We start from the raw sequence: 17,776 nt of genomic DNA, 5'->3' as shown, positions 1-17,776 counted from the left end.
TAAGCTTTCGATTCACACATTTACCAGCTCTTCAGTTCTAATTTGCTGTGGTTTTACTTTTAGCCAATCAACAGAGTGTGACAGTGAAAAGGTGACAGAAAAAATCTGACAAAAAGCTAAGCGCATCCAGTGCAGCAAGAATCTTTAATAAATAACATTTAATTAAATAAGTATTATATAAGCTACAGATTATGTTATATCAGTGCACTTTTGGAACTGCTGCCTCTACACTCTGGGTAACTCATTAACTAGTAAAAGTTAATAAGATTGTGCAACTAGTTAGATGTTGGATTAAGTGTGCCACTCTGCATCATGCCCAAGGGGCCAGCAAAGGACAGGGAAGCAAATTGACTTCATAAAACTTCCAAAAGTAACCTCTTGCTTTCAGTCCACAAAGGCTTTTTAGAACAGAACAAAATCAAATTGTCACCTTCCTTCAAGATCTCCTTGTCAAGCACCACCTTCCGCTGAGTGAGGTTCACCTCTGCCCGGAAGTGAAATCTCCTTGCTCGCTGTTCCTTCCTCTCCACTGCTTCCTGTAGAATTAAATGAACTGATAAACACTGGGGTGAGGGGATGGTGTTGAGAGGCAGCCATTCTGGGAACTGGTGGCAGTGGGACACAGTGAGGGGCAGTGAATTGGAGAGGCCATACCACAACCACAATATCTGTCCCCCTGCCCCTCATTGCACTGATTTCAGAGATTCAAAACCAACTTATCCAGGCTACTGTGATCAATATACTGCCTCCTCTGTGTTTATGCACACTGCCAGTGTTTAATGTAACATTTGGTTTGAGCATTTGGTTTTGCACAGAAACAAGACTTTTTGCCATTGTTTATACTCCACACGGACCTCCTCTCACCTGACTTCATATCACCCCATCTCCATATCCTTCTACTCCTTTCTCCCTCATTTGTTTATCCAGCTTCCCCTTAAATGTATTTATACTCTTCAACTCAACCACTCCCTGTGGGAGTGAGCTCCACATTCTCTCCAATCTCTGGGTAAAGGAATTTCTCTTGAATTCCTGATTGGATTTGTTAGTGACTGATTTATATTTGTGGCTGTAGTTTTGTTCTCGGCACAAGCGAAAATGTCCTTTTATAATTATTAAGACCTCTAGCAGGTGACCCCTCAGCCTTTTCTTTCTAGAGAAAAAAAAAGAGTTCCAGCCTGTTCAATCTTTACTGATGGCTATAACCTCTCGGTTTTGGTGTCATCCTTGTGAATCCTTTCTGCATTTTCTCAGTGCTGCAATATCCTCTTTCTAATATGGGGAGCAGAACTGTTCACAGTACTCCAAGTGTGATCTAAACAAGATTCTATACAAGTTAACTTCTCTGGTTTTCAATTCTGTTGCTCTAGAGATGAACAGCAACGCTGGGTTTGCTTTTTTCCAATGGTCCAATAAGCCGAGTTGCTACTTTCATGATTTGTGAATCTGTAACTCAGATTGTCTTGCTCCTCTACCTTATTTTAACTCCTATTTTCCAAGAATTAGCTGCCCCGCTAATTCTTCCCACCAAAGTGCACCACCTCACACTTCTCAATGTTCGAGTTCATTTGTCAATTACACACCTATTCCACAATTTCATTGAAGAATTTACTTTTGTTTTGTAAGCTGCAGGATGGAGGTTCAGCTGCTTTCAGTGGGCATAACAACTCCACCATTGCGACAAATTGCTTATCTCGGCCATCTCATCACAGCGAGCCACAAGGACTGGACCTCTCATCAAGACCGAATGCTTGGAGTGAGGTCCCTCTCCTCCAGCTAAATTTCATGTGACAGATAATGTCACATGAACTGAACCAGTGCCTTAAGGAATCACTACCTCCCTGGGACCCACGGCGACAACCCATACCATCTGTCAGCCATGACAATAAACATTCCTCCCCACCACCCACCGAGATTGTTGATCCACATCTCAAACCTGGATAAAGATGGAAGTGATCTGTACCTTTGAGGTAACATCAATGCCAGTTATGAAAGTACCAGCCTTGTTCTCATAACGCCTACTTGTATCCTGCGTAAAAGGAATGAAAGAGAAAAAAGATCAAGTCACTTCATAGTGATTATCGACCCAGATTTTTTGAAATCCCATATTATTAAGCACCACTGGTAGGGTCCCAACACACCATCACAGTTAGATTCACAGCCTTAACTTCAAATCAGAATCTTAGTGCGGTTCAGTTCCTGAAGGTGCTGACTCTCACTGGGGGACAGTTCCTGAAGGTGCTGACTCTCACTGGGGGACAGTTCCTGAAGGTGCTGACTCTCACTGGTGGGGCAGTTCCTGAAGGTGCTGACTCTCACTGGGGTACAATTCTTGAAGGTGCTGACTCTCACTGGGGGACAGTTCCTGAAGGTGCTGACTCTCACTGGGGGACAGTTCCTGAAGGTGCTGACTCTCACTGGTGGGGCAGTTCCTGAAGGTGCTGACTCTCACTGGGGTACAATTCTTGAAGGTGCTGACTCTCACTGGGGGACAGTTCCTGAAGGTGCTGACTCTCACTGGGGGACAGTTCCTGAAGGTGCTGACTCTCACTGGGGGACAGTTCCTGAAGGTGCTGACTCTCACTGGTGGGGCAGTTCCTGAAGGTGCTGACTCTCACTGGGGTACAATTCTTGAAGGTGCTGACTCTCACTGGGGGACAGTTCCTGAAGGTGCTGACTCTCACTGGGGGACAGTTCCTGAAGGTGCTGACTCTTACTGGGGGACAGTTCCTGAAGGTGCTGACTCTTACTGGGGGACAGTTCCAGAAGGTGTTGACTCTCACTGGGGTACAATTCTTGAAGGTGCTGACTCTCACTGGGGAAAGTTCCTGAAGGGGCTGACTCTCACTGGGGTATCTAGTTCTCTCTGTTCCTTCTTCACGTTGCCAATCTCCAAATATGAGCCTCAACAATGGGCACCAACAGGTCATTTGACTTTGAATTATCATCACAGGAGTCCTGTCCTCTCCTCAACCATTATTGATGCTTTAAAGGAACCAGAGGAGGCCATTCAGACCCTTGAGCGTGTTCTAACATTCAAGCAGGTCATGGCTGATCTGTATTGCATCTGTATTTTCCTGCCATAGCTCAGTATCTTTCTTGATACACTTCCCCTACCTACTGATCTTATTAACATGTTAAACACCTTGATCAGATTACCCTCAGCCTTCTAAACTCTCAGTACAGGCAAAGTTTATGCAAACTGTCCTCATAATCTAGCCCTTTAATCCCTGTACTTGAAGCAGACAATGCTGGACAATGCTCATGAGCACCTATCCTGAATCAAGGTCAGTCCCGATGCCCCAGCTGCTATCTTGGCTGAAATCAGCAGGGCTGAAAGCTGAGTCCCTGTGGTCCCAGTCCTGCACCAGGTGACACATCCATCTCAGAGCCTCACGGAATGGAATTTTTAGATGGCCTTTCTGGAATGATGATGTTGATAACATCCTTTAAGAGAGTCTCCTGAACAGGAACAATTTTAATCTGTTCTCATTGTTGCCAAGATGAGCATTTATTGCCCTTCTGAAGTTGCAACAAATGGTGATGGTGGATTGGGGGGGGGAGAGAGAGAGAGGAAGAGGGTGGGGGCACCTTCTTGAACCACTGCCATCTAATTCTTTCTAACAGTTTTGATAGAATTGAGGGCTTGATTGGCCGGTTGGCAGTGTTGGACTGGAGTCATCCAAGTCTAGACTGGGTAAGGACAGCAAGTTACCTTTCCTGAAGGACATTAGTGACAATCTAACAGTTTTACAGTCACTTTTACTGATCTGAGATTTTTAAGAGTTTTTTTTTAAGCCCGAATTCAAATTCTCAAACTGCCAGAGGTGGAATCTGAATTCTTGCTGTCTGGATTGTCAGCCCTGTAACATGAACTGGTGTTCCCCAATCCTCCAGCTTCCATGATTTTCATTCCCGAATAAAGGTTTGGAACTCCTCAATGTCCCCAGCAGGATTTAGAGTAGCTCTCTGCTGTGTGAGTTCCAATGAAGCTTATGGAAAGCCCATGAGGTGGAATGGGAATTCCTCCAGGCTTATCAGAAAATCCAACTATGCCCTTGCCCTACCGCCGCGTATTCACTATACCCCCTGACCTTCCCCTCTCTGATGCTGAACGTTCAGTGCTCAGCAAAGGACTTAATTTCATACCCTTACGCCCTCATCTCAATGAATTTCGGGCTCGGCATGATGCTGAACTCTTCTTCCGCCGTCTTCGTCTCCGTGCTCACTTCTTTGGGCAGGAGTCCTCTCCCCGTTCAACGGATCCTTTTACCCACCTCCAATATTCTCCCTCCACTTGGACCCCTCCCTCTGGATTCTTACCTTCTCTTGATCTTTTCATTGAGAACTGTCGGCGTGACATTAGCCGTCTCAATTTCTCTGCTCCTCTCACCCATTCTAATCTGTCTCTCTCTGAACTCACTGCACTCCGTTCTCTCAGGTCCAACCCCAACATTGTCATCAAACCCACTGACAAGGGTGGTACTGTTGTTGTCTGGCGCATTGACCTCTACCTCGCGGAGGCTGAGTGTCAACTCGCAGACACTTCCTCCTACCTCTCCCTGGACCATGACCCCACCACAGAACATCAAGCCATTGTTTCCAGGACTGTCACTGACCTCATCTCCTCTGGAGATCTTCCTCCCACAGCTTCCAACTTGATAGTCGCCCAACCTCGGACGGCCTGCTTCTGCCTCCTACCCAAAATCCACAAACAGAACTGTCCTGGCAGACCGATCGTGTCAGCCTGTTCCTGCCCCATGGAACTCATTTCTCGTTATCTTGACTCCCTTCTCTCTCCCCTTGTCCAGTCCCTTCCCACCTACATCCGTGATTCCTCTGACACCTTACGTCACATCAACAATTTCCAGTTCCCTGGCCCCAACTGCTTCCTCTTCACCATGGATGTCCAATCCCTCTACACCTCCATCCCCCACCAGGATGGTCTGAGGGCCCTTAGCTTCTTCCTTGAACAGAGGCCCCAACAATCCCCATCCACCACTACTCTCCTCCGTCTGGCTGAACTTGTTCTCACACTGAACAATTTCTCCTTTAACTCCTCTCACTTCCTCCAAATAAAAGGTGTGGCTATGGGTACCCGCATGGGCCCCAGCTATGCCTGTCTCTTTATGGGGTATGTGGAACATTCCTTGTTCCAGTCCTACTCCGGCCCCCTCCCACAACTCTTTCTCCGGTACATCGATGATTACTTCGGTGCTGCTTCATGCTCTCGTCGGGACCTGGAAAAATTTATTAATTTTGCTTCCAATCTCCACCCCTCCATCATTTTCACATGGTCCATCTCTGACACTTCTCTTCCCTTCCTTGACCTCTCTGTCTCAATTCCTGATGATAGACTGTCCACCAATATCCATTACAAGCCTACCGACTCCCACAGCTACCTCGACTACAGCTCCTCACACCCCGCTTCCTGTAAAGACTCCATCCCATTCTCTCAGTTCCTTCGCCTCCGTCGCATCTGTTTTGATGACGCTACCTTCAAAAACAGCTCCTCTGACATGTCCTCCTTCTTCCTTAACCGAGGTTTTCCATCCACGGTCGTTGACAGGGCCCTCAACCGTGTCCGGCCCATATCCCGCGCATCCTCCCTCACGCCTTCTCCTCCTTCCCAGAAACATGATAGGGTCCCCCTTGTCTTCACTTATCACCCCACCAGCCTCCGCACTCAAAGGATCATCCTCCGCCATTTCCGCCAACTCCAGCATGATGCCACCACCAAACACATCTTCCCTTCACCCCCCCGACGGCATTCCGTAGGGATCGTTCCCTCCGGGACACCCTGGTCCACTCCTCCATCATCCCCTACTCCTCAAGCCCCACCTATGGCACCTCCCCATGCCCACGCAGAAGATGCAACACCTGCCCCTTCACTTCCTCTCTCCTCACCGTCCAAGGGCACAAACACTCATTTCAAGTGAAGCAGCATTTCACTTGCATTTCCCCTAACTTAGTCTACTGCATTCGTTGCTCCCAATGCGGTCTCCTCTACACTGGAGAGACCAAACGCAAACTGGGCGACCGTTTTGCAGAACACCTGCGGTCTGTCCGCAAGAAAGACCCAAACCTCCCTGTCGCTTGCCATTTTAACACTCCACCCTGTTCTCTTGCCCACATGTCTGTCCTTGGCTTGCTGCATTGTTCCAGTGAAGCCCAACGCAAACTGGAGGAACAGCACCTCATCTTCCGACTAGGCACTTTACAGCCTTCCGGGCTGAATATTGAATTCAACAACTTTAGATCTTAAACTCCCCCTCCCCCCATCCCCACCCCGTTTCTCCCCCCTCCCTTTTTTTTCCAATAATTTATATAGATTCTTCTTTCCCCACCTATTTCCATTATTTTTAAATCTAAAACTAAAACCTTGTTAGTCTTTTCCACCCCACCCCCACTAGAGCTGTACTTTGAGTGTCCTGTCTTCCATTCTTAATTAGCACTTTTCTTAGACAAATATCACCACCTTCAACACCTCTTTGATCCTTTTGTCTGTGACATCTTTTGATTATCTGCTCCTATCACTGCTTGCTTATCTCCAGAATCACCACACCCTCAACTTCTCTCTCTCCCCCCACCCCACCTTAAACCAGCTTATATTTCATCCCTCTCCTAACTATGCTTCAGTTCTGCCGAAGGGCCGTGAAGGCTCGAAACGTTAACTGATTTCTTCTCCACCGATGCTGCCAGACCTGCTGAGTTTTTCCAGGTAATTCTGTTTTTGTTTAGGATTAAAGGGCCACTATAAACAAGGTGGAATTCTGGAACTACTGAGGGAACAGTAGTGAGGGAGCGCTGCACTGTCAGAAATGCTATCTTTCAAATTAACTCTAGGCCCTGCCCACACGAGGATGGAAACAATTTCATAATATATCACAACAGTCTACCTGCTTTATAACAATCACTAAATCTCATTGGCTGCAAAGAGCTTTGGTACAAGCTGGGATTGTGAAAGATGCAATAAAAATACAAATCTTTCACTTTTATGTAAACAGAAGCCGTTTTGATTTTCACTTCATTTCCTCGGGAGTTTGCTGAGAGTGGTGACAGGCTGAGCCCGTCAGACCACCGTGTACCTTTCAACATTTAAATCAACAACTTGCATTTATACAGTACCTTTACAAAGTAAAACATTCCAAAGCTTCTCACAGCAGGGTTATCTAATCAAAGTTTGACACCAAGCCATGTAAGGAGATATTAGGGCAGGTGACCAAAAGCTTGGTCAATGAGGCAGGTTTTAAGGAGAGTCTTAAAGGTGAAGAGAGGACAGTTTTAGAGAGGAAATTCCAGAGCTTAGGGCTCAGGCAGCTGAAGGCATGGCCACCAATGGCGAGTGATTAAAATCAGCGCTGCTCGGGAGGCACGAATTAGCAGAGCAGTGTGATCTCAGCTGTAGGACTGCCAGAGATTACAGAGATAGGGAGGGGTAAGACCACGGGGGGATTTGAAAACAAGGATAAGAATTTTAAATGTGTCTCATTGCCACACGGTGGGCACAGGGGGAAGTGGGTGAATGGTGTTTGCTGCAAGTTAGAACACAGAGCTTTTGGTGAGCTGAATGTGTATCGAGGGTGGATGACATTATGCAAGGAATATTCCTCAGCTTGAGCCAGACCTTCAGTGTTAACTCCAAGCACAGGCATGTGGAGAGACAGCAAGTTCCCTTCAGCTTGTAAACAGCTGCTGTGGAAGCCTGGAGATGGGCCTGGGGACTCTGGTCTGCAGCATTTTATACAGTGCTGCTGTACACTACTGGCTCTATCCACTCTTTGCAGTCACGTTACACACAAGGAAACTACCAGTAAGAGATGAAGCTGGTACAGAGAGCTAGCCAATGCCTGAATCAGTCAGCAATATTGGAATCCCAATTGGATAAAAGGCCTCATGCAGATGTTACATTTTACAGAAACTATTTCTCTGGTGAGGGAATCCAGAACAAGGGCTCATAAAATGAAAGGTCATCTCAACTCAAAAAGATTAACTGTTTCTTTCTCCACCAATGCTGCCTGGCCTGAGTATTTCAAGCATTTTTTGTTTTTATGTCACAAAATTCAAGCTAGGCCACTATGGAATGAAACCAGACAACACAAAAGGTAGCGGAAACCTGGAATTCTCACTGCCCCCCTGCCCCTCCACACGTTCGTGGACACACACACAGCAGGCTGTGGATGCTGGGGCACAAGACTGTGATGAACTGATTTTTCTTGAGCAATGCAGAGATATGAATAAAGATGGGAAAATAAAATTAAGCTGAAGGTCAGCCATGATGTAACGGAATAGCTGAACAGTCTTGAGGGGCTGATTGGCTGACAGCTCTTCCTGTGGGCTGGAGCTGCTCTGATTGGATGAATCTGCAATTACAGTGTGATGAAAGAATATGCCTCATGACTGCAAACACTTAATTCACTCATTCACTCACTGTCAGACATTTTTTTAAATTTAAAAATAACTTGTTTGCAATGGTGATCCAAACATTCCCATAATAATTACAGCAGAGGAATATATGAACATACGAATTAGGAGCAGGCGTAGGCCACTTGAGCCTGCTCCTCCATTCAATAAGATCATAGCTGATCTGACTGTAATCTCAACCCCACATTCCTGCCTACCCCCAATTACCTTTCACCCCCTTGCTTATCAAGAATCTATCTAGCTTTGCCTTAAAAATATTCAAAGACTCTGCTCACTGCCTTTTGAGGAAGAGAGTTCCAAAGACTCATCGCCCTCAGAAAAAAATTCCCCTCATCTCTGTCTTAAATGAGCGACCCCTTATTTTTAAACAGTGACCCCTAGTTCTAGATTCTCCCACAAGAGGAAACATCCTCTCCACATCCACCCTGTCAAGACCCCTCAGGATCTTAAAGGTTTCAATTAAGTCACCTCGTACTCTTCTAAATTCCAGTGGATACAAGCCTAGTCTGTCCAACCTTTCCTCATAAGACAACCCACCCATTCCTAGTATTAGTCTAGTAAATCTTCTTTGAGCTGCTTCAAATGCATTTACATCTTCCCTTAAATAAGGAGACCAATACTGTACACACTACTCCAGGTGTGACCTCATCTGTGCCTGTACAACAGAAGCATAACCTCCTTACTCTTGTAATCAATTCCCCTCACAATAAATGATAACATTCTATTAGCTTTCCTCATGCCATTCAGTCCATCATTGTTGAGCCAGTATTTTTCAAACGCATCTTCTCATTACATGTGGGAACAGAAGGCCGTTCAGCCTGTCGAGCCTGCTCCACCATTCAATATAATCATGGCTAATCGAATGCCTTTTACCCACACTATCCCCATAACCCTTTACATTATTGTTAATCAGAAATCTGTCAATCTCTCCCTTAAACATACTCAATGACTGAGCTTCCACAGCCCTCTAGGGTAGAGAATTCCAAAGATTCACAACCCTCTGAGTAAAGAAATTTCTCCTCATCTCAGTTGTAAGTGGCTTCCCCCTCATATTGAAATTGTGTCCCCTGGTTCTAGACTCCCCAACCAGGGAAACACCTTACCTGCATCTACCTATTCCTTTAAGTATTTTGTAGGTTTCAATGAGATCACCTCTCATTCTTTGAAACTCTAGAGAATACAGGCCCAGTTTCCCCAATCTCTCTTCATAAAACAGTCCTGCCATCCCCGGAACAAATCTGGTGAACCTTTGTTGCACTTCCTCTATGGCAATAATATTCTTTCTGAGGTAAGGAGGCAAAAACTGCACACAGTACTCCAGGTGCAGCCTAACCAAGCTTCTATACAATTGAAGCAAGACTTCACTACTCCTGTACTCAAATCCTCTTGCGATAAAGGCTAACATTCCATTAACCTTCCTAATTGCCTGCTGCACCTGCTGTTAGCCTTCAGTGAGTTATGGACAAGGACACCCAGGTCCCTTTGTACATCTACACTTTCTAATCTCTAACCGTTTAGGAAATACTCTGCACATCTGCTCCTCCTACCAAAGTGGATAACCTCACATTTTTCCACCACATTATATTCCATCTGCCATGTTCTTGCCCACTCACTAAGTCTGTCCAAATCCTCCTGTAGCCGCTTTCCATCTTCCTCACAACACACATTCCTGTCTAGCTTTGTGCCATCCACAAACTTGGAAATATTACATCTGGTCCCCACATCTAAATCAGTGATATATATTGTGAACAGCTGGGGCTGTTCCTTACGGTACCCCACTAGTCACAGCCTGCCAACGTGAGAACGACCCGTTTACTCCTACTCTGTTTTCTGCCTGTCAGCCAATCCTTAATCCATGCCAGTATATTACCTCCTATCCCATGTTCTTTTCTCTGTGGAAAATGCTCATTATTCTATGACTCGACCTAGTTACATGGAGCTTCCTGTATCTTACACGCCAGTTTCTCTGTGCAGCTTCAGCACAATTTGTGGGGTTTAAGTCACACTCGTGAGGCAGGAGGAAGTATGTGAATACAAGAAAACCAGAAAATGGGAACGAGATTTACTGAATGTAAAAACACAAAGATTCATCTGGTTCGCTTTTTAACAACCCTGCTTCCCTTCCCTTATATTCTTGTTGTAGAAACACTTGGACTGTGGAAGAACAAGTGGAATTTGGAGTTTGGATACACACGACTAGTTCACATGTATAAAAACAGCTATTAACATGTGAGCTGCTGGATAAAATAAGACCAAGAATCATCTCATCTTGGTAGATGACAAGAATTATGGAGTTGTTAACTAGGTCACAGCAACCAACAACATACATTTATATAGCATCTTTAACACAATGAAACGTCCCAAGGTGCTTCACAGGAGCATTATAAAACAATCGTGACACCGAGCCACAGGAGGAGATATTAGGGCAGATGACTGGTCAGAGGGGTAAGTTTTAAGGAGTGTTTTAAAGGGTGAAAGTGAGGTAGAGAGGCGGAGAGGTTTAGGGAGGGAATTCCAGAGCTTGGGGCCCAGGCAGCTGAAGGCACAGCCGCCAATGCTGGAGCGATTAAAATCAGGGATGCACAATTGGATTAGCGCAAAGATCTCAGAGGGTTGTGGGGCTGAAGGAGATTAGAGGGGGCGGGGCAGGGCGAGGCCGTGAAAACAAGGATGAGAATTTTTCAAGATGTTGCTTGACCAGGAGACAATGTAGGTCAGCATGCACAGGGGTGATAGGGGAACCGGACTTGGTGTGAGTTAATCTCTATCAATGAGTTGACAACAGATCCGGACATCAAGTGAGGAAAAGTCCAATAATTGGAAGATTTGGGAACCACAAGTATAAAATCACCTGCTCCTTCCAAATTACATTATACTCCCAACACATCAGGTTTCAAATTAATTGTATGCTATATCATAAACACTGGAAGTTCATAAGGATGTGTATTAATACTTGGGCTGTTTCACAAAGAATCTACCAAGACATTAACTCGTTGTTGCACTTATTAGATTTTCCGATATCATCTTTGCTCATTCCCACACAGCCCCTCCAGCCACTGAATCAGTAATGCAAAGCTTTGAAATTAGGGAAATATGTGATGAACAGTGAAGTTCGCCAAATCCATGAAGCAACTGCAGGACACCGTTAAAACATAGTCACTGTTGTAATGTAGGAAAGGCAGAAGTCAATTTGTGGACAGGATCGCACACACAGCAATGTGATAATGACCAGAAAATCTGTTTCTGTGATGCTGCCTGCAGGATAAATATTGGCCCCAGCACACGGTGGAGAATTCCCCTGCTCTTCATCAAAATAGCAGGTTTGGGATCTTATACATCCACCCCAGACAGCACACAGGGCATTGGTTTAAGGTCTCATTTGAAAGACAGCCGCTCCTTCAATACTGCCCCTCTGACAGTGCAGCACACCGTTGGTACTGCCCTTCCGACAGTGCAGCACTCCCTCGGTACTGCCCCTCCGACAGTGCAGCGCTCCCTTGGTACTGCCCTTCTGACAGTGCAGCGCTCCCTCAGTACTGCTCTTCTGACAGTGCAGCACTGTCTCGGTTAATAAAGGACGTAATCAGTACATTAGAGAGAGAGAGAGGATCTTAGATCGAAGGATCACGATGTAGAATCAGTTTGGGTGGAGCCAAGAAAGGGCAAGGGGCAGCAAACATTGGTGGGAGTTGTTTATTGGCCACCAAACTGTAGTGCTAATGTTAGGCACGGTATGAATCAGGAAATTAGAGATGCATGTAACATGGGTAATATAGAATAATAGGCAACTTCAATTTACACACAGACTGGGTAAACATAATTAGCACTAATGCTGTGGAGGATGAGTTCCTGGAGTGTATTCGAGATGGGTTTCTGGAGCAGTACGTTGAGGAAACAACTAGGGATCAGGCTATTTTAGATTCAGTATTATGTAATGAAAGAAGGCTAATTAATAACCTTGCCGTAAAGGAGCCATTAGGAAATAGTGACGATAATATGATAGAACTTTATATTTATAGAAAGTAATATAGTTCACTCTGAAACTAGGGTCCTAAATCTGAACAAAGGAAATTATGAAGGTATGACGGGCTAGTTGGCAGTGCAGCACGCTGTCAGAACTGCCCCTCCGACAGTGCAGCACGCCCTCAGAACTGCCCCTCCGACAGTGCAGCACGCCCTCAGAACTGCCCCTCCGACAGTGCAGCACGCCGTCAGAACTGCCCCTCCGACAGTGCAGCACGCCGTCAGAACTGCCCCTCCGACAGTGCAGCACGCCCTCAGAACTGCCCCTCCGACAGTGCAGCACGCCCTCAGAACTGCCCCTCCGACAGTGCAGCACGCCCTCAGAACTGCCCCTCCGACAGTGCAGCACGCCCTCAGAACTGCCCCTCCGACAGTGCAGCACGCCCTCAGAACTGCCCCTCCGACAGTGCAGCACGCCCTCAGAACTGCCCCTCCGACAGTGCAGCACGCCCTCAGAACTGCCCCTCCGACAGTGCAGCACGCCCTCAGAACTGCCCCTCCGACAGTGTGGCTTGAATGGAGTGAGAAGTGAGGCGTTTGGTGAGTGAGGGAGTTTGGTGAAGTGTGGGTGGGGATGGGGTGCTCCTTTCTTTTTCTACCTTTTCCACCCTCCAGTATTTGGTTCTTACATTGGAGCAGCAGAAGAAGCTGACTGATGAGTAACTGTTAAGCTGTTCTATTTATAATAAATAATTTATAAAGTTAAGGTATAGCAGGGCAGTTTGGCCAAGTGAAATGTACCACCTGTGCTATGTGGGAAGTTGCGAATGCGCCATGTGTCCGAGACACTTGCTGTGCAGGAAATATCACCGGCTGCTGGAGCTTGAGCTCTGGATTTCGGAACTTGAGCAGCAGCTGGAGTCACTGTGGTGCATCTGAAAGTCTGAGAACTACGTGGATAGCACGTTTAGGGAGGTGCTCACACCACAGGTCAGGGTCAGGAGCGTGCAGGCAGAGAGGGGATGGGTGACTGCCAAGCACTCTAAGACATCCAGACAGGTAGTGCAGGAATGTCCTGAGTCGATCTTGCTTGCTCACTGGTTTTCCATTCTGGATACTGGTTAAGGGTGATAGTTCCTCAGAGGAGTGGAGCAACAGCCAAGTCCGCGGCACCTTGGGTGGCTCAGCTGCATAGGAGGGGATAAGGAAGAGTGGAACAGAAATAGTGATAGGGGATTCATTATTTAGGGGAACAGACAGGCAGTTCTGCCCATGTAGATGTGACTCCAGGATGGTATGCCATCCTGGTGCCAGGGTCAAGAATCTCACAGAGTGGCTGCGGGACATTCTTTGGGGGGGGAGGGGGGGGGGGGTGAACAGCCAGAGGTTGTTGTCCACATTGGTACCAACGACACAGGTAGAAAGAGGGATGAGGTCCTGAAAGCAGATTTTAGGGAGTTAGGAAGGAAATTAAAAAGCAGGACCTCAATAGCAGCAATCTCAGCATTACTCCCAGTGCCATGTGCTAGTGAACATAGGAATAGGAGGATTGAGTGATTGAACACATTGTAGAGCTGGTGTAGGAGGGAGGGCATTGAATTTCGGAGGCATTGGGACAGGTTCTGGGGCAGGTGGGACCTGTGCAAGATGGACGGGATGCAATTTAGCTAGACTGGGACTAATATCCTTGCAGGGAGATTTGCTACTGCTGTTGGAGAGGGGTTTAAACTAGATTGGCAGGGGGGTGGGAACCTGAGAGGGAGCTCAGATTGGAGGGAAGCAAAACTGGTGACAGAAAGTAGAAAAGAAGTAAGTGAAATTAGAAGACAGATGAAGCGAAGGCAAGCATCAAATAGAATCAGAATGCAGAATAATGTTAAAAAGACAATGTTAAGGGTACCCTATCTGAATGCATGCAGCATTCGCAATAAGGTAGATGATTTGAAGGCACAAATAGAGGTAAATGGGTATTTTTTAATTGCCATTACCGAGACGTGGTTACAGGGTGACCAAGACTGGGAACTGAATATTCAGGGGTAGTCATCATTTAGGGAGAATAGGCGGTAGACAGGCAATGGCTACATGGTCTACAACAAATATACATTCCTCTAAGACACAAAAACGCAACAGGAAAGGTGAATCAACCGTGGCTAACAAAAGAAGTTAAAGATTGCATTAGATCAAAGGAAGTGGCTTATAAAGTTGCCAGAAAAAGTGGTAAACCCGAGGATTGGGAGCAATTTAGAATCCAGCAAAGGAGGACCAAGAAACTGATAAAGGGAAAAGCAAATGCAAACTAGTGAGGAACTTAAAGGCAGACTGTAAAAGCTTCATTAGGTATGTGCAAAGGAAAAGATTCGCAAGGGCAAATGTGGGTCCATTACAGGTGGAGACGGGAGAATTTGTAATGAAGAATAGGGAAATGGCAGAGAAACTAAACAATTACTTTGTGTCTATCTTCACGGAGGAAGATACAGAAAATCTCCCAGGAATACTGGGAAACCAAGGGGTTTGTGAAAATGAGGAACTGAAAGAAATTATTACTAAAGAGATAGTACTCAGAAAATTAATTGGATTGAAGATTGATAAAGCCCCTGGACCTGATGAACTACATTCCAGAGTACTGAAGAAGGTGGCTAGAGAGATAGTGGATGTACTGTTGGTTACCTTTCAAAATCCTATAGATAATGGAAAGGTTCCTGCAGACTGGAACGTAGCAAATGTAACCCCCACTATTTAAGGAGAGGGGGGAGAGAGAAAACAGAGAACTACAGAGCTGTTATTTTGATATCAGTAGTAGGGAAATGTTAGAATCTATTATAAAGGATGTGATAACTGGACACTTAGAAAATAATAGTATGACTGGGCAAAGTCAACATGGATTTATGAAAAGGAACTCATGCTTGACAAACCTGTTGGAGTTTTTTTGAGGATGTTACTTGTAGCATAGATAAAGGAGAACCAGTGAATGTGGTGTATTTGAATTTTCAGAAAGGTTTTGATAAGGTCCCACACAGGTTAGTAAACAAAATCAAAGCACATGGGATTGGGGGGAATATACTGCTGAGGATTGAGATTTGGTCAGCAGACAGAAAACCGAGAGTAGGGATCAACGGGTACCACAAGGATTAGTGCTTGAGCCACAGCTGTTAATAATCTATATAAATGATTTGGATGTGGGGACCAAATGTAATACTTCCAAATTTGCTGATGACACAAAACTAGGTGGAAATGTGAGTTGTGAGGATGCAAGGAGGCTTCATGGGGATTTGGACAGGCTGAGTGAATGGGCAAGAACATGGCAGATGGAATATAATGTGAATATGTGTGAAGTTATCTACTCTGGTAGAAAAACAAACAGAAAGGCAGAGTATTTCTTAAATGGTGAGAGGCTGGGAAGTGTTGATGTCCAAAGGGGCCTGGGTGTCCTTGTTCATAAGTCACTGAAAGCTAGCATGTAGGTGCAGCAAGGTATTAGAATGGCAAATGGTATGTTGGCCTTCATCACAAGAGGATTTGAGTACAGGAGTAAAGATGTCTCGCTGCAATTGCATAAAACCTTGGAGAGACCACACCTGGAGTGTTGTGTACAGTTTTGGTCTCCTTATCTAAGGAAGGATATATTTGCCATAGAGGAAGTACAACAGAGGTTCACCAGTCTAATCCCTGGGGTGGTGAGATTGTCTTATGAGAAACAATTGAGAAAACTGGGCCTGTATTGTCTAGAATTTCGAAGAATGAGAGGTGATCTCATTGAAACTTACAAAATTCTTACAGGGTGTGACAGGGTAGATGTGGATAGGAAGTTTACCCTGGCTGCTGAGTCTAGAACCAGGGGACACAGTCTCAATAAGGGACAGGACATTTAAGACTGAGATGAAGAGGAATTTCTGCACTCAGAGGGTGGTGAATCTTTGGAATTCTCTACCCCAGAGGGCTGGGGAAGCTCAATTATTGACATATTCAAAAGAGAAATTGATAGATTTCTGGATACTAATGACATCAAGGGATATAGGGATAGTGATCAGCCATGATCTGTTTGAATGGGGGAGCAGGCTTCATGGGATGAATGACCTACTCTTCCTATTTTCTATGACCCTCCGACAGTGCAGCACTCCCTCAGTAATGACTCTCCAACAGTGCAGCACTCCCTCAGTACTGACCCTCCGACAGTGCGGCGCTCCCTCAGTACTGACCCTCCGAAGTGCAGCATTCCCTCAGCAGTGACCCCCCCCCAGACAGTGCAGCGTTCCCTAAGCAGTGACCCCCCCCGAGACAGTGCAGCGCTCCCTCAGCACTGACCCCCCAGACAGTGCAGCGATCCCTCAGTACTGACCCTCCGACAGTGCAGCACTCCCAGTACTGACCCTCCGACAGTGCGGCGCTCCATCAGTACTGACCCTCCGACAGTGCAGCAGTCCCTCAGTGCTGACTCTCTAACAGTGCAGCACTCCCTCAGCAGTGACCCCCCCCCAAGACAGTGCAGCGCTCCCTCAGCACTGACCCCCCCAGACAGTGCAGCACTCCCTCAGTGCTGACCCTCTGACAGTGCAGCGCTCCCTCAGCAGTGACCCCCCCCAGACAGTGCAGCACTCCCTCAGTACTGACCCTCCGACAGTGCAGCACCCCCTCAGTTTGACCCTTTTATCCTCCCCCCCCCCCCCCCCCACCGTGTTGCCCGAGGCTCAGATCCGGGAGGGTTTCCTGCTCTGGTTTCACCAGCTCAGCCTCACACCTTCCCGGGTTCCCTCTGGGCCCCGCCCGAGGCCTCGGCCTCTCTCCCGCCGCCGCCTCCTCACCGGGATCAGGTCCTTAAGCGACCGCCGCACCGAGATGGAGTCGAGTTTCTCAGGCTCGATCTCTCCCTCTTCCACCTCCATGGGCTCGTCGTCCCGCTCGGACTCCGAGCCGGAGCCGGGCTCCTGGGCCTCGGCCCCAGGCTCCAAACAGACCCGCAGGCCCCGCACCGCCGCCATTCCAACCAAGGAGAAGCCGACCGGAGGCAAGAGGAGCCCCCGCCACCCGCTGGCGCCGCAGCCGGAGGACCAGCCAAAGCCAACGAGTGTGAAAAGCGACAAGAGGAAACCCTGCAAAACACAAAGGCCCAATACAGAAGAAAGGAACAGGCCCCCTCCTGGTGGCTCAGAGAGTAACTGCTGCCACAGAGCAGGAAAGTCACAGATTCAAACCCCACTTTCTGCTCAATTAGCCAACTTTGAGCCTGAGCTAAACTCCCAATTCCATATCCCCTCCATCACGATTACAACACTCTCCAATCTTCCACCCTCAGTAAACTTCAGCTCATCCAAAATTCTGCTGCCTGGCTATGTCCTAACCTGCACCACATCCCATTCACCCATCCCCCCGCAATGTGCTCACTGACCTACATTGA

General features: G+C 46.9%; 1 protein-coding gene across 1 annotated transcript in view; it reads right to left on the bottom strand.

The window, feature by feature from the left end:
* Nucleotides 1–17,496, bottom strand: part of ncbp3 (nuclear cap binding subunit 3) — a 35,573-nt gene extending 18,077 nt beyond the window's left edge. Inside the window, exons 1-3 of the mRNA XM_078548271.1 lie at nucleotides 17,184–17,496; nucleotides 1,961–2,026; nucleotides 431–536 (exon numbers count right to left, since the gene is read on the bottom strand). Coding sequence (XP_078404397.1) covers nucleotides 431–536; nucleotides 1,961–2,026; nucleotides 17,184–17,360 — 349 coding nt within the window. The 5' untranslated portion in view covers nucleotides 17,361–17,496. The remainder of the gene's footprint in view (nucleotides 1–430; nucleotides 537–1,960; nucleotides 2,027–17,183) is intronic.
* Between the last annotated feature and the right edge of the window lie 280 nt (nucleotides 17,497–17,776).

The sequence above is a fragment of the Cetorhinus maximus genome, chromosome 9, assembly GCF_964194155.1.
Source record: "Cetorhinus maximus chromosome 9, sCetMax3.hap1.1, whole genome shotgun sequence".
NCBI classification, from domain to species: Eukaryota; Metazoa; Chordata; class Chondrichthyes; order Lamniformes; family Cetorhinidae; genus Cetorhinus; species Cetorhinus maximus.
The sequence above is the reverse complement of the archived record's forward strand: the minus strand, read 5'-3'. Positions and strand labels throughout refer to the sequence as shown.